We start from the raw sequence: 24,779 nt of genomic DNA on the forward strand, positions 1-24,779 counted from the left end.
CAAGCTAGGCACGTCACGAACTTCTGACGGACGCACGGACAAGACCAAATCTATATGCCCCCCACCACTCATGGGGGGGCACAACAATGTGTATATTCTCCACATTGTCTCTCTCCTACTTACCAAATTTCCTTAAAAAAAAAATCTCATGTACTTTTTAAGTTATTGCAGATTCCAATTTTTGTCACACTTTCAGGAATATTTGTTGCCATAGCAACCATGTTTGTTGCCACAGCAATAAAATAAACAATTTTGCATATTTTCCATATAACCTTCTATTCATATATTGTTTCATAAAAAATGTCTTGTACCTTTATGTTATTGCGGGATCCTTCTTTTTTGTGACAGAATGACAGACTGGGGGCAAACCAAAAGTTTTCCATACATGTGTCTCTGTGAAACAAATGAAACCAAAACTGTGGCCTACTTTAACCACAAGGGCATGATCTGAACAAACATGGCAGTCCATCAATTCACAATGGCACAATGCCAAATATCTAAGTTCATGGCATTATGGCATTAGACAAGAAATTTTTTGAAGTACTTCCTATACAAGTCTAAGTAAAACAAATGAACCCTAGGGCATGGCCAATTTTGGCCCCAGGTGTATGATCTGAAAATACATCGTATAGAACAACCATACATTGCCACATGCGAAATATCCAAGCTAAAGGCATTACAGTTTTAAACAACAAGATTTTCAAAATGTTTCCTAAATGAATCTATATTAAAAATGTGACCATGACCTCTAGTAGCTATGTTTTTGATGAATCAGAACAACTTGAATGATTTCTGTAATGGGTCACCCAAGGGGCATTTCCGTTTAATTATTTGAAAACCTTACCAGCAGTTTCTGACAGGAAGATTTTTTGAAGTTCCCACTGCGTACAAACAGGGAAAAGAGATCTTGCAGGATTAAGTTTTTTTGAAGAATGGAAAAACTTGATAGACTTTAGTAGCTGGTCTCCCAAGAAATATCTCTGTCAAGTTATTTTGAAATTAGGCAAGTGGTTTGAATTTTTGAAAGTTTTGCTCCAGTGCCATGGCAACAAGAGTTCATTTGGTAGAAAACCATCCAAGTTTCATCAAGGCCAAGTTTATCAATTTCCACCAAACGGTTCTGGTTGAGACATCATGTGGATGTATACAGGGACAACAGAATGGCTTACGATAGATGATAATTGATCAGAATAGATCACCCCAATCACACTGTGCTCAGATAAGCTAAGAAAAAGTACACAGTACCTGAATGGTGTGTTATCATTCCAGTGCCAGCCTCCTTCCTGTGTCTGGTCTGTAGCACCAATCCAAAAGTTCAGCTGTATAGAAGCATACTTTCCAGATGATAACACAGCTGTAATATAACATTGTATACAGATATAAAATTGTCAATAAAATCTAAAACAGGGGAACCATGATAACTTTTTAATATGTGAGACTGTAAACAATAAATGTGCCACACCATGAGAAAACCAACATAGTGCATTTGTGACCAGCATGGATCCAGACCAGCCTGTGCATTTGCTAACAGTTTTTGCATCCATACTGTCCGCTAACAGCTTCTCTAATTGCAGCAGAGTTTGAAAGCAGGCTGGTCTGGATGCATGCTGATCGCAAATGCACGATGTTGGTTTTCTCATGGTGCGGTTCAAATCCACTTCAGAAGTACTATATCCTTGGTTTTCTAACTAGAGATAAATATCAGTACCTTCTTTCTAAAGGTAAAAAAAAGTCCACAAAAACTGAAATAGAAATGAAAACTGACATAAACTACTACCTTGAACGAAATTCTGTTCACTCACACCAGATATACTGAGTAGGTCCCCACCATTCTGCTGACAATAGGCTTTAGCTCCCTGCCATGTCTTTGGCAGTCCAAGAACCACTTGGTAACAGAAATTATTACTGGTACTAGAGATCCAACCAAAACCACACTGCGGTGAAATCTGAGCTAGAATACAGATAGACCTGAATGTCACAGATTACAGCACCAGCCAGGAATTATCAGGCATCAAACTTTTCTGGACAATACACATGTTGCATGATATCACCAGTTGGTAACAATACTAAAGGAGGCAACTGCCGAAACATTTATAAGAAATATTTTACTTTTTGACTTACAGGATATTTCAACTGTATCATACAGCCTTCTTCAGGAAAGTGCCGAGTCAGTGGTGACATCACATGACACAATCAACCTGTTGTAAGCTAGTGGGGCTGGAGTTACCTCTAAAGGTATTATGCTCAACTACTGATGAAACATTATACTTAACTGTTTTCCAGTAAAGATTTATAATGACTGGTCAAGTAAAATGTTGGAGTGTAATCAGATACTTCATTACAATTACATTCCATACTTGCACAACTACTACTTTCGTTACACAGAAGAAGTTATTATTTACTTACTAGGTACAGGTGGGCCTGATGGTGGCAGTATCACCTTAGGAACTGAAAATAAAATTGTTTAACCTATTTACATTTCTTGTAATTTCAAGATCAGATATACTTATCAAACCAAGCAATAAGTATTGAATAATTTTACAAATAAGTGAATACATTTCTATTAAATGGAGAAGTTATAAATACTTCTTTCAGATAGAGAAGTAAACTGCCAATGTGGTCAATTCAAAGAAATATTATATATAGTTTATTTGATAAAAGTGACAATAGAATAAGACATAACTGTGTATGGTGTGAAAGTCTTAAGGTTATGATTAAGCTGCTCTATCTATGTAACAGGTGCATTAAACATGAAAAAGCTAAAACTACTTCCTATTAGCAAACTAACCAGCATTTTTCTCACAGATGAACCCCTGCTGTATTGAGCAATTTCCATCATCCCATGATCCTGTATAATCCCTACGTCCTCCAATAATCTGAATACATTCCTGTCCATTCTTGTAATCGTCTGGTTCACCAGGGTAAAAATTGGTTTCATTAGCCTAAGGAACAAAACAAAACATACTACAAGGTGATGTTGAGAAACATTTTTTTGTGCAACTTATCAATATTTAAGCCTCTTAAAGTCCAGGGTGGTATTCAAATCATTTTTGGATACAAAAATCCAAAATGAGCAAAAAAATTTTTCATAAAATTATTTGTAATTTTGTTCAGAGTTAACAGTTTTGTCTAAGGCCTTGTTTGTGTCTTCACTTTGGTTGTTTATTTAGCTTTAATACAGTTTTTATCAGTATTTCAGTATTGAATTGCACATAAATCAATGGTGGATGAATGTCTTCAGACACAATTTCTTCTATCCAATCAACATAAAGAACACAATATTATGTACTACAAGGAACCAAACGCACTCTATCTATTCATACTCTTGTGCCTAAGCTATCAAGTTAACTGGTCTAGCACATCCACTTATAATCTTATTTATAAAATTCATAGTTAAGTTTTCATAATCACTGTACAAACTATTAAAGATTAATATTTTCGATTAATCTAGTTTATTCTGGTTACAATTTCTTTCTGGAAGGGTAGTTTCATATATACGGAAGTAATATATAATTCCAAGCGACGCTTAGATCATTTCCATGGATACACTCGCGATATTTCACGGGATAGAAACCGGTATAAAAAGTCATGTGGCCGCCACGTTGTCGAGCACAACTGATTTTGTAGAGGTCGAAGCAATCTGACTAAAGTACATCTCCTATTACGCTACGTATAGGATCTGACAACGAGCCATTGATGGCCTCGTTCTGACAACCCTTCCGCTAGCCAATCAAAAGTTAACTTACAACATTCTGCAAGCGTTAAATAGCCTTGGTATTTGATATTAACAATTTTTATGTAAAAAAAAATGTCAGATAGCCGGTTAGCTCAGTCGGTAGCGCACTTGCTCTGTAAGCGAGAGGTCCCGGTTTGAGCCCTGGATTAACTGCAAATTTTTCTTACTCTTTGACATTCGAACAAGTTGTCCGATTGGTTCAAACAAAAATAGATTTGCGAAAATAAAAATAGCAATCTTGGAAATCCAAAATATACAGAAGACGAATGTGAATGTGTCGTTCTCAGATCTTCGTTTAGAAGATCAAATACTTTAGTCAGATTGAGGTCGAAGTAACATAAAAATAAGCGAGTTGGTAGCAATGCCGGATAGAGGGAGAGGAAAACGGATAAATTTGAGACGCAGACCCTGGACCATGGCACAGGAGGGAACAGGGCAGGTAGAAACGAGACAAGGCCTAAGAAAACGGCCCAGAGCGGATACAATAGAGCCCACCAGTAATGGAGCCGGTCGGGAGAAACGCCGACAACCTGCCATGGATGACGGAACAGACACGGTTTCAGGTAATCTGACTGATTCTGAACAAATTATTCGGGCCTCACAAATATCGCATGATATGCCAGGTCGAATTCGAACCAAAGCTTTATCAGCAGTGAGCAACAGCAAGCGTATAATGGCGACGAAATGTACATGAGGTCGGTATTGGACCTAACATCAAACTCTGATAATCTGTTGTTACAAGGTTATAACGTCGCACGCTTAGCTCAAGATGATATTGCTCTACACGTTCCCTCCAGCCTAAAACAAACAAGAGTGCCAGAATGTCACAATATATGCCCTTCACAGCAAATTTCTTTACTCTAGCTGCTGTATTGCAAATGAATTTTAATTTTGTGGTTGTTTAGTAATTATTGTAAGTCTTTTGTTTTCCTAAGTCCACAAAAAAAAATCCTTACCAGATAGAGAGACCTTAAAATACACCTAAAATTTGAAAGCAACATCTATGTTGTACCACAGAAAAGTGGTCTTGGTTTTTCCCTATGGTCAATTATAAAAAAGTTACAATATAAGTTATTTATAGTAACAACTAAGGGAAGTTAATCTTAAAAAAACAAAAAAAAAACAATCAAAAAAAAAAATGTAAGTCCACACAAAAGTCTTCACCAGGTAGAGATTGGTCAAAATACACCTCAAAATTGGATGTAGCATGCATGTTGTACTACAGAAAAGTGGTCTCGATTTTTCCCTACGACTAGTAACAAAGAAGTTACAATATAAGCTATTTATAGTAACAACAAAGGGAAGTAATTCTAAAGAAAGGAACTGTGCATGACACTTTCTCTCATGATGGTGTATAATTGTGCCAAGTTACATCAAAATCCCTCCATGCAGGAAGAAGAAATGCTTCGGACAAAGTCATTCTTGTATCTGACCTTTGGCCTCTAAGTGTGACCTTGACCTTTGACCTTGGGACCTGGTTCTTGTGCATGACACTCCGCCTCGTAGTGGTGAACATTTGTGCAAAGTTATATCAAAATCCCTCTATGCATGAAGAAGAAATGCTCCGGACAAGGTTTTCATTCTTGTATCCTTTGACCTCTAAGTGTGACCTTGACCTTAGACCTAGGGACCTGGTTCTTGCGCAGGACACTTCGCCTCATGATGGTGAACATTTGTGCCAAGTTATATCAAAATCCCTCCATGCATGAAGAAGATATGCTCCGGACAAAGTTTTTTTTCTTGTATCCTTTGACCTCTAAGTGTGACCTTGACCTTAGACCTAGGGACCTGGTTCTTGCGCAAGACACTCCGTCTCATGATGATGAACAATTGTGCCAACTTTCATCAAAATCCCTCCATGCATGAAGAAGATATGCTCCGGACAAAGTCATTCTTGAATTTGACCTTTGACCTCTAAGTGTGACCTTGACCTTAGACCTAGGGACCTGTTTTTGCGCATGACACTCCGTCTCATGATGGTGAACAACTGTGCCAAGTTTCATCAAAATCCCTTCATGCACGTAGAAGATATGCTCCGGACAAAGTCTGTGGATCTTGCCGAATTTACTGCCGGTAGTACTTTAAGGTTATCAAATAACGGCACGATAGAATGCCGTCCAAACGAATGTAGAGATGACATCGGCTCAGTAGAACGCTGGACAGATTCTTGCATTATATACATGTCAATTTACTTAACAGCTCATCCAAATAAAATCCACGAGCTTTTACAATACCTTTTTATAATCCGTGAATGTGCGTCGCATCACGGTGAAAAGTTTTGGAAAGTGTATGATCAACAATTTCGCATGCGCCAATCAATAGTACCGTCGTCGTGGGCTATAATCAACCATGATCTTTGGATAAGATGTATGCCACTCGGAAATGAAATTTCAAAACAGTTCACGGTTGCACAAAAACCGGCAAATATTTGTTTACCTTTCAATAAAGGAACATGCAACTGGCAAAATTGTAAGTTCAAGCATGTCTGTTACCACTGCGGTCGTTCTCATACAATTCTTGACTGCCATATAGGTTCAAAACCTCAAACCGCGCAACAAACGTCACCGAACGCAAATTCCGGAGACCATGCATATTTTGGTAATTCCTTTCGGGGTCGTGGGTCATCGCGCGGCTACCCTAGCAATCACCGAGGTGCAAGAAAAAATTCAGAATGAACCTGTAGTGCAAGAAAAAACACGTCAACTAAGCTAATTCATCAATAAAAATCCAAGCGTTAGAATTCTGGCTGAGAAAATACAAATCCTCTGATGCTAACATCTTTTTGAATGGTTTTAAATAGGGATTCAGAATAATTTCACAGGCCCTCGTCAAGCTCGTACGTCAAAAAGTCTTAAATCCATTTATCAATTATCGGAAGTGGCTCAACGTTAAATTCAAAAAGAAATTGATGCTGGCCGAGTTAGTGGCCCATTTGATAGCAGTTCTTTTAAAAACATTCAAATTACACCAATTGGTATCATTCCCAAGAAAACACCTGACGAATATAGGTTAATCCACCACCTGTCATATCCAGAAGGCCACTCCACAAATGATTTCAGTGACCCAAAATTATGCTCCGTTAAATACACAGAGTTCGATGAAGCGATTCAAATGATTCAAGATTTAGAGATTTAACTGTTATCTTTTCAAAATGGACATAAAAAACGCATTCAGGTTGCTACCTATTCATCCTGACAATTACGAGCTATTAGGGTTCAAGTTCAAGAACAAAATATATTTTTGATAAAGCTTTACCATTTGGCTGCAGTATTTCTCCGAGTCTTTTTGAAATTTTTTATACATTTTTAGAATTTTGTGTTAAAACAAGAACGCAGTCAAGTCACATGATACATTATCTTGACGACTTTTTAGGCGGTGAAAATAAGGAAACGTTTGTAAAGCAGTCATGCAGGTATTTCAGTCAGTCATGCAAGAGTTAGGTATGCCTCTCGCCGACTAGAAGACCGAAAGCCCAACTCAAGTAATGTTAGGTTTAGAATTAGATTCTCAAATAATGGAAGTTCGAATCCCGTTCACAAATATTACTGAAGTAGTTCAAAAAACTGAAATCATTTTGTCCAAAAAGTTAGTAACATTAAAAGAAATACAGTCCTTAATTGGGTCATTAAATTTCTGTTGCCGTGCTATCGCCGTCGGTAGACCATTTTGGGCTGATAAACTCTACTTGCGGCATAAAACAATCTTACAATCATGTCCGGGTGAATATGGGGATCAAACTGGATCTAAAATGTGGTTACAGTTCTTTAAACAATGTAATGGAATATCAGTATTTCACGATAGGTTTTGGGTATCTAATCATGAGCAATTTCACACAGACAGTGAAATACACAGGCAACAATATATATCATCAAACGTATACTATTCTGCACATTTACATAACGTTATTTTAAACAACGTTTGGATGCTAAATACGTTTTTGGACGTCACAAGATTGTATAAAATATACCCATAACCCACCCCTCCCCCAAAAAAGAAAGCTGGTTGTAACACAATATCTTTTAATGAAGTACGTCCATTTTAGATTTCAAATCAAAAATGGAAATAAACCGTAAAATATTATCAGTATAGCAACTTTAACGTTATGATAATTCAGTTTTTCGACGAGTCTTCGGCATAATTTAGATCTACTTTACCTAAATAATTTAAAAGTAAATAACATCAATGACCTCGAAATCAAACTATAAATAACTCTCCGCGATGTACATGTACTCTTGATTCCTTTATCGGGTACGCATTACACAGCTATGCTAAACAGGAACGGGAACCAAATGCATCTAATTTTAGATCCACGCATGCGTAGACACTGACACGTGCAGATTTGACAGATCGCGCGAGTTAGAGGGAGATAACTACTGATGCAAAATAAATGCATACTGATGACTAAAACTTGTTACGGCTTATCGGTTGCTGACATCTCCGCTTTTCCGTACTTTATTTATAAATGGTCCCGTGTGTTCGGGATGAATACAACTTACTCGGGAAAATGAATGTACGAAAAACAAAGAAAAATGGAAATACAAGCAGATTTAAGTAAGAATTTTGAGGAAATAAAAATATTAAGAAATCTAATGTTATTTTTATTTTGTGGCAGAAAATTCTTATGCTTGGAGGCGATCGAGGGTATCAGATAGGAACAGGGGCATTAAATAAAATAATTAAAATCTCTTTTGCATACACATGAGTCTCCAAGCCTGTCAGAGCTGTTAACTTTGAAGGCATTGGCCTCATGTGGCTAAAACATTATAGTTTTTTGGGACTAGGTTTTGGTTTAAGAACTGGCCAGAGCGAAAAGGGCTAGCCGTTATTACAGTAACTCCCCCATTTTTATAGGAGTATTTCGTAGTAGGTTTAGTAGGAATTACACAACGTTGCGCCAGTGGTTCTATATTGGTACCAGTGGGGTACCTGGTGTTATTATGGTACCATTGGGGTACCTGGTGTTATTATAGTACAATCGGGGTACCTGGTGTTATTTTGGTACCATTGGGGTACCTGGTGTTATTATGGTACTAACAGAGTACCTGGTTCTATTACGGTACCAACGGGGTACCTGGTATTATTTCATAGCACGAGAGGAGCGTGCTTGGTAAGTATAAATAATCGGGGGCGCAACGGGGATTGGTTTTCTTCATTATATGCCCTTGGTTATCTCCATGCATGAGAATTTTTCAGTTTCAATAGCTGTTAACTATTGAAACTACTGCGGACATGACCATTTTGCTCCATTTTATTCTGAATTGAATCTACTATGCTTAAATTAGAATGATGTTTTGGTTAACATGATATTATAATTTATTAAATGGAAAAAACTTATCACAGGTTTGTAGTTTTATGAAATTGAGTCCTAGAATAATAAAGACAAGAGCACCGCCATGCAGGTGCAGACACTCATCTGATTTTTTTGTCTCTGTATAATAGAAATATTGTCCTACTCATGATTTTCTTAGTTCAAAAGGGGCCATAATTCTGGCAAAAAGCATTGTAGAGTTACAGTACTTGCTGTGCAGAGTCAACTTTTAATGCCGAATATGTGCTCAAAGTTTTAAAGCAATAGCTTTGATTTTTAAGGAGAAAAGTTGACAAAAACATAAAACTTGACCAAGAAATCTGATATTTTCTTAGTCCAAAAGGGGCCATAATTCTTGCAAAAAGCAGGATGGAGTTATGTTTCTTGCTGTACAGAGTCAGCTACTGATGGTGAACAAGTGTTGCACATTTTAAAGCAATAGATTGGACAGTTAAGAAAAAATCTGACCTTAACATAAAATTTAACCAGGCAACACCAACACCAACACTGACGCCGACAATAACTCATCATATCTTTCAAAAAATCAGATGAGCTAAAAATAACTTCATAGAACTTTTTTAACTTTTCAGCTCTTATCAGACCTTACTTGTATGTACTATTACACTGCCAAAAATCTGTTTGCTTTCACCAGAGATCTATCTATAACACATGCACAACCTACCCAGTATTGTCCAGGGGTTGAACCATCCACCCATCTGAAGACATCATTAGATTTATCATACTTGAGACCTATCCATGCTGTAACAATTTTTGACTGCTGAACTGAAAAACATACGGTATAATATACTTTGAGCCCATGTTCAGCTGAGAGATACACCAACAATATTTGAGTGCCACTGTCCGAAAACCAAGGTTAGAACTTTGAGACCAGTATTGATCAAGATCAGCCTGTGCTTCTGTGCAGTCTGATCTGGATCCATACTGTCTGCTTATCGGACGCATATTTATAAGTGCTGATCAGGAACTGATTAACAACAGTATAGATGTAGAGACAAACTAACAGTACAGATGTGCACTGATCTGAATTCTTGCTGGTCACAAAGCCCTGATTTTGGTTTTTGCACAGCAGTGCTCATTTACACTTTCTGAGAATTTATACTCATTTCCAATCATTGTATTAGTACAGAACCTGTATATGTTGCAAATACCTTTATGACAGTAAGTATTCAGTAGGAAATATAAACTGTAACAATTTCAAAACTTAAGACTTCATTTTACCTATTCCTGAATACTAAAGAAATAAAGAATAAAACTAATGTATGCTGATACTAAACAGAATAAATTTTCTGGTTTATTAAGTGAACTGAAGGTTGTTACGCTCACTGCTTTATTACCCGCATTTTTGACAACAATATTTTTTCCTATATAATTAAGCAAAATATAGCTAAAATACAATCTGAAATGTAAGAATTGTATTGTAAAAAGAACATTAGTGCACCAATATGAACTTTCAAAACATCTGATATCATGACTAATTTTATTTTTCTAACTGTATTTTTCATTTTGCACAAACTACAATACAAGTTTCATTAATCTCAAATCCAATATGTCATCATCCAGCCGTGGTAAGTTTTCTAATTCATGAACATACCAGTCACAAATGACATCTCGTATGGGTTTCCAATGACAACCAGTTGTGCTCCAGAGCTCTTGCAAAAGTCATTGGCATCATACCAGTTCTTCAAGGACTGGTTACGAACTGGTCCAAAATAGTAGCACTCTCCTCGGAACAGAACCCAGTCATGATCACAAATGTAGTTTACTGAAAATATATATAATGTTGTAAAACTGACTTTTATCTGTATCAAGACATCTCTAGTCATTTTTTATTGCAGTAAATATTTCTCGCATGGTTTTTCTCACGATGCACATTTGAACATCAAACAAAGAGCTATTGCATTTAATATAACCTTCTACAAGGAGGAAACAGTAAGACATTTGTCAATAACACCTCTACGAAATAAATACTGCTTTTGAAAGCAAACCTTTTTATCTTATCATAAACCTCCCTCGAGTGATAGTAAAAACTTTCCTCACGTGATAATATATCAACCTGTATAAAGTGAATTAGCATAACCTCTATCAAGTGACAGTACATACCGGTAAAGCTCTATCAAGTGACAGTACATACCGATAAAGCTCTATCAAGTGACAGTACATACCGGTAAACCTCTATCAAGTGACAGTACATGCTGGTAAACCTCTATCAATTTATAACATGTAAAGCTCTATCAAGTGACAGTACATACCGGTAAACCTCTATCAAGTGACAGTACATACCAGTAAACCTCTATCAAGTGACAGTACATACCGAAAAACCTCTATCAATTTATAACATGTAAAGCTCTATCAAGTGATAACGCATAATAATATATCTAAAGCACATAAACATCTTTCATGAAACAGCTTCTTTAAGAGATCATTCCTACAGTACATTCAAGAGAAACTCTATCAAATGATAACTCCTATGAAAAGCTCTATTGAAAGACCAGTCTTCAAGCTCTATCAAGAGACAATTCCAAAATCTCTATCAAGAGATACCCTCTATATCTCTTTAAAGAGAAACCCCCTTAATCTCAATAAAGATGTATCTCCTGAAGCGCCGTCAAGAGAGACAATTAAACATGCTATAGTTAAACAAGAGCTGTCTCCATAGGATGACACATGCCCCCGATGGCACTTTGAATGAATAGTTATGGCCGATGTTAGAGTTTAGGACCTTTGACCTACGGACCTGGGTCTTGCACGCGACATGTCGTCTTACTGTGCCACACATTCATGCGTAGTTATTTTAAAATCCATGCATGAATGACAAAGATATGAACCAGACATGCCCATCATTGCACTATCATGAAATATGACCTTTAACATCTAAGTGTGACCTTGACCTTTGAGCTACGGACCTGGGTCTTGCGCGCGACACGTCGTCTTACTGTGGTACACATTCATGCCAAGTTATTTGAAAATCCATCCATGGATGACAAAGATATGGACCGGACACGAATGCACTATCATGAAAAATGACCTTTAACGTCTAAGTGTGACCTTGACCTTTGAGCTACGGACCTGGGTCTTGCGCGTGACACGTCGTCTTACTGTGGTACACATTCATGCCAAGTTATTTGAAAATCCATCCATGGATGACAAAGATATGGACCGGACACAATAATTGCAGACAGACTGACAGACCGACAGACTGACAGATGGTTCAAAAACTATATGCCTCCCTTCTGAGGCATAAAAAGATTTGTTATGAAACATCTGATACAAAGAAAAACAAGATATAAACAGATAATCAAACCTGAAGTGCCCAAATATATCTCAAACTTATCTTTTATATATTAGCTTCAGATAAATTATAAATTATAAATCTACATGAACAATGAAACAAGAAACACACCTGGAGGAACTGTAGGGTTGAAGGGAACTGTTGTGATCGACATCTCACAGAAGAAAGCTGTTGGCTTAAAGCAGTAGACATTGGACCATCTAGAATCCATTAGACCTGAATAATCAAAATTAGAAAGAAAACTGAAAGTGTTATTACAGTTTGGATTAAAAACAAAATACACACTACACTGTTTATATAGACCAAATACATTCAACAATTAAAATAGACTCAACAATTTAAAAGATTTTTACAAATTACATTTGAATAAGCTGAAGCAAAACATGTGATACAGTTAATATTTTACATATATTTGACATTTCTTGTATGCCATGGATTTTTCCATGCATTTGTGGTGCAGGAAAAACTCATCTTACGCTCAAGGATGTAAGATGACACACATGCTGCTTTTTATGAATGAATGCGTAAATTCATACCTTACTATGATAAAATAGTGCTTAAAAGAATAGTATTTGTTTTATTTTATTTCTTCTATAAATATATTCGCATCTTTTTCTTCTTCTATAAATTGAAGGTGCGAATGGAAATATCTCAGACTGGCTCTTGGGTAACTGTTTTGTGGTAACTCGGCAGAGACTTGTTACTGCCAATATTTCCATACGCACCTTCAACCAGTGAAAGATTCTTATAATCAGATAGAAAGTTTTAGCTAAAGACATGTAAGGGAAAGTGCTGATGCTCCCTGGTGACTATGTCCTTTTTGAAAATCTGATGTCTGAAAAATCGTTATATGTGTGAAATTATCTAAGAATTGGGCAAGAAGTTTCTGACAAGATGTTTTAAAGATCCCTCTATATGCATACAATACAAATAGGGAAACTGGTCGTCACATTTTTAGTCAAAGCAGAATAATCTGAACAATCCTGGTGTAACCCAAAGATCAATACTGTGAACTTCAAAATTGTGTCAGCATTTTCTCATGAGATTTTTAAATTTCATGCTACATACATATAAGGAAAAATACTGTGCTTCACAGTGGACAAGTTCAAAGCAGATCATAATAATCTGAACAGTCTTTGGACAGAGTTATCAATTTATTTTAAACAAACTAATGCTTTATGAGATTAATGTTTCTTTCTGAAGGAACATTTCTTTGAAATTATTTGAAAATAGGACTAGAAATTAAGTTATTGTCATTTGAAAAGCTTTCTGGTGGCTCCTATGTACTGCTTACTCGAACTGTGCAAGCAATTTTGCAATAGGACTCTAAAAGGAGCAGCCATGCCAAGTTACATCAATTTCTACTGATGGCATCGCAGGAGATGTAGTATGAAGAATAGAGCAGCCAACAGACAGGTACAGACAGTGATCATAATAACTCACCTGGAGCAGTTTGTGATCTGGCCCCATGTTCACAAAACATTTTCAGTCTCAGCTGAGTTTGATAATGAAACTTTATTTGTCATTCATATCTAAATAGCATATTTAAAACTAAATTTTAAGTTAATAACTATTTTCTAGTGGCTATTCAGAATTGACTGTCAGTCTCATTTAGAACTTAACCTTGAAGTTTTAGTAAAACTGATATTAGAATTTCAAACTCTAACTCAGATGAGACTGAAAAATGTTTAGTGAACACGGGGCTGGTGAGCTAAAAATGTATCTTTTGTAAAAGACCAAAAAGCATCTTTATGTATATAGCCAAAACATTCAATAACTTTCAAAGTAAAGGTAATAAGACCCATTATTTCTGATTAGCAAATAATGGTTTTTATTTTTGCGCATGAAGCGTCGTGCGTACTCATGGTTACTGGTGGTGTAATTCATTCGGATGTATTCGTATATTGATAGTGCACACTTCCGTTTCCGATTTCTTTCAATCTCGTGCTATCCAACGGACAACATCGCTTTTCAAAGTTATAAAAATATCTAAGTAAATCTACGTTATATACCACCCTTCTTGGTATAGAATCATGCCGGGCAGAGGCAAAGGCGTGAAGAGGAAAACACGAGCAGCAGATTCTGAAAATTCCAGATTGCTACAGCCAGATCCAGGTAACTCTAATTCAAGTTCTAATGTCATTGATTTTGAGGAAATTATGAGAGTTTCGGGTATTTTACCCGTTCCTAATACAGATGCAAATACTGAACAAAACAATTTGTTTGAAAATAACATTTCGGATGGAAGTAATCAAAATGACGGGTGTGGTGGAAGCGACCAATTTAGGTCAGGTCAAATCTTGCCCGAAACAAATAATGCAGAAATTCTTGAGAGTCCTATACATATGCATGAATTTAATTCATCTGCTTATCCTTTACTAGGAGCGCAACAGAGCGTTCAATTGTCAAATGTCATGCCTGAATTAGTTCCCTTAGCAAATGACGATATCGCAGCGCACGTGCCATCATCATTAAAACAGCTGATCGCAAGGGGCGAGTATATAAATTTAGCCTTGTTGTTGAAAGGTGCTATTGAGCTAGCCGACTTTTATAGCCAGGGTAGCATTTTGCGCATAGGATCGGATGGTAAAATCGAAACTCAAGCGAAACAGTGCAAAGACAAAATAAATAGCATTGAAAAATGGACCAACGCTTTTTTTGATTTACGCATCAATTTATCTGTCATTGCACGTAGAAAAAACATATGAGATTTTGCATTATATGTGGTTGATTAGGGAGTGCGCAGCTAGGCAAGGCGGTTTGTCATGGAGAGATTATGACGAACAATTTAGGCTAAGAAAGGCTATCAGACCCACATCTTGGGCATCAATTAATAATGACCTCTGGTGGAGATGCGTACAAACTAGGCCGCAGTACTTGCCATCTGAAAGGCCAGCAACACCGCGTAATCATCTTTCATGTAATCCTTTCAACGAGGGCAGGTGCACCTGGCCAATGTGTAGATTTCCACATATATGTTCCAAGTGCGGTGCGTTACACGCAGCTATACACTGCCCAAGGAACAGAATAAATAATACATCACAATTCAACAATTACCCTCAAAACTTTCGGACCGGAAATTTTCGTTTTTCCAATCCCAGGGGACATGGCGCATTCAGAGGTCAGTTCAGGGGTCAGTTCAGAGCGCCCATTAAAAAGTATATCGGCGAGGTTGGCTCAAAATTTAGATTTGATTAACTTAGCTTATACGCCAATAAATTTGTCCACATTGCGTTGTTATTTATCAGAGTACAAACATAAAGATTCTGAAGTTTTGCTGAGCAGTTTTCTTAATGGTTTTAATATGCATTACCAGGGTCCGGTAGTGTCAAGGGAAAGCAAAAACTTACGATCTGCTTTATCGAATCCTGATATCGTTCAGCAAAAATTAGATAAAGAAATAAACGCTGGAAGAATGGCCGGCCCATATTTAGAAAAACCTCTTTCAAATCTCATAGTTTCGCCTGTGGGTCTGGTACCTAAGAAAACTCATGGGGAATTCAGACTTATCCACCATCTTTCATTTCCTGAGGGAGAATCAGTTAATGACTATATTGATACAAAATTTTGTTCCGTGACGTACACTAATTTTGACGCAGCAGTGACTATGATTCAGGAATTTGGCAGACACTGTAAACTTTTCAAAATGGACCTCAAAAATGCATTTCGCTTGTTACCAATAAGAGTGCAAGATTTTAAATTACTTGGTATAAAATTCATTAACTTTTATTATGTAGATAAAGCACTCCCTTTTGGCGCATCTGTAAGCTGCAAAACATTCGAACAGTTTTCAACCTTCTTGGAATTTGTCATTAAAAACAACCTGACGTCAGGGCAGCTGATTCATTATCTTGATGATTTCTTGGGTGGAGACAGAACAATGCCTTTATGTAAATATGTCATGGATACATTTACAAATTGCATGAAGGATTTATACGTACCGTTAGCAGACGAGAAAACTGAGGGTCCGTCTGAAATTATTGTATTTTTAGGATTGACTCTTGATTCAGATAAAATGCAGGTGCGTATCCCCATAGAAAAAATCGAGGAGGTAGTCGGTAAAATTTAAATCATTTTAGGCAAAAACAAAGTGACTTTACGCGAAATGCAACCCCTCATTGGTTCGCTTAACTTCTGCTGCCAGGCAATTGTTGCCTTTAGACCGTTTTGCCGGCGTTTAATAAATGCAACTTGTGGCCTATCTAAGCCATTTTATCACATCAGAATAAATACAGGCATAAAGCTGGATTTGCAAATGTGGCTGTCATTTTTTGAAAACCATAACGGCATCTCCGTTTTCCATGACAGATATTGGTTATCGAACTCGGATGTACAATTATTCACTGATAGCGCAGGAGGAAATGGGCTTGGTTTTGGCATCTTTTTTCAAAATCATTGGTGTAACGCAAAATGGCCCGAGTCGTGGCATGCTGAAAAAATTACTGATAATATAACGGCTTTGGAGCTTTTCCCAGTTTTAGTTGCGATAAGTATTTGGGGACAAGATTTAAGGAATAAAAAGATAAGATTCAATTGTGACAACGAGGCGGTGGTGTATATTCTTAATACATTAACGTCAAAATCAGACCTGGTTATGTGCTTAGTTAGAGCTCTCACACTGAAATGTTTAGAGCTGAATATCATGTTCAGAGCAAAGCACATTCCGGGAAGTCGGAACAATATTTGTGATGCTCTATCTTGATTTCAGGAAACAAGGTTCAGAGAACCAGCCCCCGAAGCAGATTCGTACCCGGCACCAGTCCCGCAGTATCTCTGGAACATCTTCAGCGTACAGCAGTAGTTATTATGCAGAATAGTCTAGCAGCGAATACTTTTCAAACTTACAATACAGCACTTAATGTATTTTCTAAGTTTATAACTTTGGTGAACAATGGCCTGCAACCTCACAACAAATCATTTTCTTCATTGCGTACTCGTTTCATAAAAGGTTGTCCCCAAAATCTGTAAGAACTTACATTGCAGGTATAGATTATTTTCATAGAATTCATTCATGGCCTTCTGTAACAGATCATTTTTTGATATCGAAATTATTGGAAGGCTGTTTTCGTTAACGGCAAACAAAAGATATAAGAGCACCCATCACAAGGCAAATTTTGTCTAGTATTTTGACAGAATTACTAAAAATTTGTTATAACGTTTACAAAATAAAATTGTTCACTTCAATGTGGCTGTTGGCTTATTTCGGTTTGTTTCGGATAAGTGAGTTAGTAGCATGCCACGCTGTAGGATCAAGTTATTGTATAAAGCTCGAAGATGTAGAAATTTCACATGACAAACATTTTGCTGCCCTAACTTTGGGCAAATTTAAGACAAATCAGTACAGCCAGCCAACTATATTAAAGATTACAGCGGAGTCAGATCCGAAATTTTGTCCAGTTCAAGCACTGACAAGTTTCCTATTAATACATCCTAAGACGGGTGGTTATTTATTCTGTCATTCTGATGGGAAGGTAGTAACAAGACATCAATTTTCTTCAGTTTTACAAAAGTGTATTCTCAGTGCAGGCTATAACAGTGGGCAATTTACATCACATAGCTTTCATATAGGCAGGGCAACAGATTTGGCAATTTTGGGTATGCGGCTATTCAAAAAATGGGTCGCTGGTCGTCTGACGCTTATAAGTCATATATTCGTAAATAAATACCAAATTATTTTCTATCCTGCCAATTGTCATACTAATTATGTGAATTTATTTCTGCTCTATAGATATCTGGATTATTGGTGACTCGCTGCCTTATTGGGCTGGCGTGAGAGCCCAGCAGTTAAGTACCCCAGACCTGAAGGCACCTGCGGGTATCAGGATTGGCTGGTGGGGCATACAGGGGATGTCCTGGGAAGACTTTCGCCATTCGATAGAAGTAAATGTCTTGCTAGGTAAACCCCCTAAAATGATTCTTATACATTTAGGTGGTAATGACATAACCAAAATGCCTGTATCAGAATTAAGAGGGATAATTCAATGTGAGGTCACATATCTAAGGGAGGCTATGCCTGATTCCAAACTAATTTGGGTAAATATTTTACAACGCCTGTCATGGAGAACCGACAAATACGGAATTCAGGAAACTGAGTCAATCAGAAAGCAAATTAATCGCTGGGGTAGGCAGCAGGTCAGTCTTCATCCGCAGCATGACATTGTGTCCATTGATATTGACTATAAAACACCAGGCTTCTTCAGAGACGATGGGGTTCATTTGTCAGACGTAGGACTTGCCTTTTACTTGGATGCTGTTAATGATGCCATTATAAAGAACCTATAAATACTTTGGTCCGTGTTAGTCATAATCAATAAAAAGTCATAATTGATTTCATATTGGTTAGTTAATTGAATTAGAATTTTTGGGGGAATAAATTTTACAAATTTATCGTGGCGGCAAAAATTCAATCGGTTGTGCGGGGCGTGCGGGCGAGCGCACGTTGGAATCATTTTCCATAATTTTATACGTTATTTCGTTATGTAAATTGCGGCTGTCTATTATACTTTGGTTTCTCCATTGGTAGTTGGTAGCGGTTATTTACATCAAATTTTTTCAAATCGTTACAATCTCAGTAATACTCATTGCCTCACATAAATCACCGGAGTTGATTTATCGTGTATGTACACAACCGCCAGTTTGTCCGTGTAAGTAGTAATGTTCACCTTCAAGTTTGTCCGTTTAAGTATGCAAATGCCATTATGTCCGCATAGCGTCCACGCCTGCTAGTCTGTATGATTCAGGTAATAATGTATACAAATGCTAGAAAGTCAGTGATATCATGTAATATCGTATACATATGTCGGATGGTCCGTGTTAGTAATGCTGCCTGTACGTGTCTGTATAATGTAAACGTTTATGGTGTAAAAGTATGTAAACCCGTGTATAGGGTTACAGCATTAAGTTATGTAAACCAGTGTGTAGGTTTACAGTGTGTAAAGTTTGAAAACCCGTGTGTAGGGTTACGGTGTAAAGTCATGTAAACCCGTGTGTTTTGCTGGTTGGTTTAAGTACGTGAACAGGGTTTTGCCCATGACAGTGTTTCGGTAATTCCTAGTTTCTCGTGCGTGTGTACTAGGCAATGTTTTTGTTTAACATTAAATTTGAAATTATTTGTTTACGCGTGCGCTTGCTCACTCGTCCCGCAGCAGGTTTTCTTGGTACGACAGTGGTGACTCCTTGAGTACCTTTTCTCGCGGCCATTTCTGCCACACAACTCCTATCTACTAATCAAGCGTTTAGGTCTTAGATCAATGTGTACTTTTAATACCGTTCGTTTTATTGACATTAAATTGTGTAATTGGAACAACATGTTTTTAAATGGTTTATTAAATGTGTAACATGAAATCCGTTGTTGTTACTTCGGTAGTCATAAAATAAGACCCATTATTTCTGATTAGCAAATAATGGTTTTTATTTTTGCGCATGAAGCGTCGTGCGTACTCATGGTTACTGGTGGTGTAATTCATTCGGATGTATTCGTATATTGATAGTGCACACTTCCGTTTCCGATTTCTTTCAATCTCGTGCTATCCAACGGACAACATCGCTTTTCAAAGTTCCCACCCACCACACCCTAAGTTTGTATCTTAATGAATAGTTAATTAACAATCACATCATGATTGCTTTATATATTAGGAAGCTAAGAAAATGTTTGTTTCTTGTCAGATGTTTAGTTTTACACTTTTCTGCTGCCGAGTTTTGTATGCTTTCAGTTTGAAATTGATTTGAATAAGGCATAAGCACCAAATAGCCAGCACTTGGAGATACCAAATAGCCAGCACTGGGAGATAAGACAAACGGCACTTCCATATAACAGTGACAGTCGGAAGATACTGAACGTACAATATCTTGACGCTTTGCTAGCTACAAGAAGTATTGTCAGAAAATCTTCAACATTGGAACTACTTTAAACAATTAACTGCGTTAAACTCCCATATACAATACAGGATACTTATCTATCTACAACAGCCGATATTAGTATTATCACAAACTGTTACTTTAGAATTGCATTAGATGTCGTGGAGAATATTCCTACCGGTTTTTTTAATCACCGATGTTCAGTTACTTGGCACTTAACAACTTGTAGGAAGTGATGTTAGAAGAATACTCAATCATTGAACTACACTATAAATTGTCTAGAAGTGTCTGCATTTTATCATTGAGGTACATTACTTTGACGGTTAATCAACTGCAATATGTGATGTCATAAATTGTCAATATTGGATTTGCGTGAAACATTATGTGACTGAGTTTGCTGTAATCAGTGCTGCAATTTACTCTTGGCGATATTGAGGTTTGTTGGAGTAACATGTAACGTATGCGACAATTGAACTTTTTGACACGAAGGTGCTGGTGCAATGTACTCGTATTGCATGTGGTGTGCTGGGAAAGGAACTCTCTTCATGTGCAAGGGTTTATTTTGAAAAAGTGACTAATAGACATGGAAGTTTTGTTTTGGTGCAATGCATGTGATTACAACAGGGCTATGTTTAACGAATACTGAATTTCTTATTTTTGTCATGTGTTTTCTAAAACACTTGGGTGGTTATAATTTAGTATGTACAAAGTAACTTTATGACATATAGGCCTTTTGGATATAATGTGTGCATTCTTCTCAGACATCTGTTTTAAAATGTTTGTTGTATGAATATGTTTGAATTTTTAGCTGATTGCTATGCATTCTTGCTTATTGTTACATAGGGTTGCAGGTAGATTTCGTAATCTTATGCCCGGTATCTTAAGTTGTGTTTTTGACGCCGTTATGTATATGTGTGTGTATATATATATATCTCTTTAATGTAAATCCTTCTACATCAGTAAATTGATTAATTGGGAAAAATAACCAACAAAGCATACTGTCGCGAGAATTTAAGGCTTAGCTGTGGGACTATTGGACAAGCGTGTTTTATATTTCGTCATTTCAAGGTTTTGAAAATCTGTACATTCATTGTATAAATTGCGGCTGCCGGTGACATTTTGGCTCTCCAGGGGTCGTCGGTAGCAGTTGTTTACATCAAATCTTCATCAGTCATTTTTTCTATCATTTTATATGTTATTAGTTATGTAAATTGCGGCTGTCTATTATACTTTGGTTTCTCCATTGGTAGTTGGTAGCGGTTATTTACATCAAATTTTTTCAAATCGTTACAATCTCAGTAATACTCATTGCCTCACATAAATCACCGGAGTCGATTTATCATGTATGTACACAACCGCCAGTTTGTCCGTGTAAGTAGTAATGTACACCTTCAAGTTTGTCCGTTTAAGTATGCAAATGCCATTATGTCCGCATAGCGTCCACGCCCGCTAGTCTGTATGATTCAGGTAATAATGTATACAAATGCTAGAAAGTCAGTGATATCATGTAATATCGTATACATATGTCGGTTGGTCCATGTTAGTAATGCTGCCTGTACGTGTCTGTATAATGTAAACGTTTACGGTGTAAAAGTATGTAAACCCATGTATAGGGTTACAGCATTAAGTTATGTAAACCATTGTGTAGGTTTACAGTGTGTAAAGTTTGAAAACCCGTGTGTAGGGTTACGGTGTAAAGTCATGTAAACCCGTGTGTTTTGCTGGTTGGTTTAAGTACGTGAACAGGGTTTTGCCCATGACAGTGTTCGGTAATTCCTAGTTTCTCGTGCATGTGTACTAGGCAATGTTTTTGTCTAACATTAAATTTGAAATCATTTGTTTACGCGTGCGCTTGCTCGCTCGTCCCGCAGCAGGTTTTCTTGGTACGACAGTGGTGACTTCTTGAGTACCTTTTCTCGCGGCCATTTCTGCCACACAACTCCTATCTACTAATCAAGCGTTTAGGTCTTAGATCAATGTGTACTTTTAATACCGTTCGTTTTATTGACATTAAATTGTGTAATTGGAATAACATGTTTTTAAATGGTTTATTAAATGTGTAACATGAAATCCGTTGTTGTTACTTCGGTAGTCATAAAATAATTATGCATATAAGAAAATATGAGAACATTTTTACCTTTCACTATAAGTCCACAATCAAATCTTTTGGCAATCGGCTTTGGAAAATTTCTGTCCCACAGTTGGTAAGAACTTGCATTTTTTGCTAATCTTCCATCTAACCATTGCAAGGTATCTGACTGATTCATATCTAAATTGTAACAAGACTTATTAGCAGAAAATGAGGCCAGCAGCAAACAATGAAAAGCTGAAAAAGAGCACATTATGAACAAGGCTTTAGTTTTGTTTAACAAAGGTGGGAGGAGATGACAATATCGAGAAACAAATGATTTTTATAATGGGGCTGTTGGGAGAGCAGGGGAGCAGACGGAGAAATCAGTAATACAGGACTGGGGGTGACAGGATACTAAAATTGTGTCAAAAGGATGAGGAGAGTGGTGCCCACAAGACGGACAGACAGATGGATGGATGGTTGGATGGATGGACAGACAAATTGAAAACATATACCATCCTTACAACTTTGTTGCGTGGGGAGGTGGGTATTATAACTGAGATACGAGTTTGTTGATGAACAGGATGTCTACATACAGTGCTGTTCCCATGGATACAGCAATATCTCTTGTAACATTTATTATAGTGATGGAAAAATAATATAATTTAAGTATTGATAACAAGTGCTGTCTGTTGACAGCCCACTTGACTATTCAAAGCGTTGATAGAAATATAGGGTCAAATATTACCAGAGATCTTCAGACAAAAGAATAGATAAGACAAACATTGTACCTGCATTTGTGGATTTGGACAAGTCTTGCACTATATGGCAATGTGTGACAATGATGATAAGCAAGTGTTCAAAGTTTCAAAGCCATGTAGCAAACAGTTAAAAGACTAAATATTGAACAGTATGCAAAACTTAACTAATGTCTAAGTCCAAAGAGGGCCATAATTCAGCAAAAAAAGTTCTGTACTCTTGCCTGCCGATAGGTTTCATGATGATAAACAAGTGTTCAAAGATTCAAAGCCACATGTCAAATAGTTTTGACAAAATGTTGACTTGTATGAAAACTGAACTAATTTCCAAGTCCAAAAATGGCCATAATTCAGCCAAAATCCTTGACAGAGTTATGTACTCTTGCCTACAGATAGAAATCATAATGATAAACAAAGCCATGTGTCAAATAGTTTAGACAAAACATGGACTTGTACAAAAATTGTACCAATTTCCAAGTCCAAAAAGGCCCATAATTCAGCCAAAATAGTTGAAAGAGTTATATACACTTGCCTAGAGATAGAGACTGTTATAATAAACAAGTGATAAAGGTGTCAAAGCCATTATGTCAAACACTTTACACAAAATGTGAACTGGTACGAAAAACTTAACCAAGATTTCTAAGTTAAAAGGGGCCATAACTCAGCCAAAATCCTTGATGGAGCTATGTACTCTTGCCTAAAACTAGACATGGTGATGGTACACAAGTATTGAAAGTTTCAAAGCTTTATCTTAAAAGACTTTGTCAAAAAGTGGACTGGTAAGAAAAACTTAACCAAGTTGTGATGCCGACAAAGATGCCAACACCGTAGTGAGTTGGATAGCTCTACTTATTCTTCGAATAATCAAGCTAAAAAGTAAAAGAAGCAGGTAGCAGATAAACAAATTTGGGACAGTAAGACAGACAGATAGACAAATGGACTGATTGATGGACAGATGACTTATAGGGAGGGGGAGGGTTCTGGTGGGGGGGGGGGGGGGGGGGGGCAGCAGTCAATGACTTATGGACTTCTGGGCTCTGGAACAAAAGTTTGTAATGGATATTGGGGTGCTGTCAGTGATATGTGGAGATATAGTATTTTCATTAATTATTACTACGAGATCATTTCCGCAAAGGAAATACCTTAAACATTTAAGTTAGAACTCATGTTAACATAAAAACTGGTAATGCTTGCAGACAAAAATCTTACCTGAAAATCCGAGCCATGCCCTGCTCACTTTCAGTGAATTCAATGTGACATTGATGAAAGACTGTTCCTGCTGACTGCAAAATAAAATATAAGGTACAGTTTGTAGAGTGCTAATGAAGAAGTGTTGGTTTACTTCCTTGAAATCATTGCATTTTGCAGGAAAGTATTATGTGGTTTCAGGTTATTTCATTGGGACATGAAATCACATTCTGAGGGCTCAAAGCGAAACTAGTCTAAGTGTATACAGAACCAGAAGCAGGTAGACTAGTTATGCTCTGAGCCCTTGAAATTTAATTTCTTTAAAGACTGACATAAAAATAAAATTTAACTCATTTGTTGGATTAAAACTGCAATTTAATGTCAACTTTATCAACCAGTATTCATGTTTGGAAAAATCTTTTAAATTTCTTAACTGTAAAACAAAGCTCGACAAAAAAAAAGAGAAAAAAAAAAAGAGGGCAATGAAGAAAATATTTGACTTCATAAAAGCTTTAAAATGTAGATGCCAATGCCATAGCTGTCCTTATTCC

At 36.9% G+C, this 24,779-nt stretch overlaps 1 protein-coding gene across 1 annotated transcript in view; it reads right to left on the minus strand.

Annotated features, from left to right (window-relative positions):
* The window catches only part of LOC123556480 (uncharacterized), a 122,844-nt gene that overhangs the window by 86,061 nt on the left and 12,004 nt on the right, over positions 1-24,779 (minus strand). The window contains exons 8-16 of the mRNA XM_053544436.1: positions 24,250-24,323; positions 22,349-22,480; positions 12,466-12,570; positions 10,657-10,827; positions 9,727-9,827; positions 2,789-2,942; positions 2,407-2,448; positions 1,778-1,951; positions 1,246-1,354 (exon numbers count right to left, since the gene is read on the minus strand). Of these exons, the coding sequence (XP_053400411.1) occupies positions 1,246-1,354; positions 1,778-1,951; positions 2,407-2,448; positions 2,789-2,942; positions 9,727-9,827; positions 10,657-10,827; positions 12,466-12,570; positions 22,349-22,480; positions 24,250-24,323 (1,062 nt within the window). The remainder of the gene's footprint in view (positions 1-1,245; positions 1,355-1,777; positions 1,952-2,406; positions 2,449-2,788; positions 2,943-9,726; positions 9,828-10,656; positions 10,828-12,465; positions 12,571-22,348; positions 22,481-24,249; positions 24,324-24,779) is intronic.

This window comes from Mercenaria mercenaria, chromosome 5 (assembly GCF_021730395.1).
Source record: "Mercenaria mercenaria strain notata chromosome 5, MADL_Memer_1, whole genome shotgun sequence".
Taxonomy (NCBI): domain Eukaryota; kingdom Metazoa; phylum Mollusca; class Bivalvia; order Venerida; family Veneridae; genus Mercenaria; species Mercenaria mercenaria.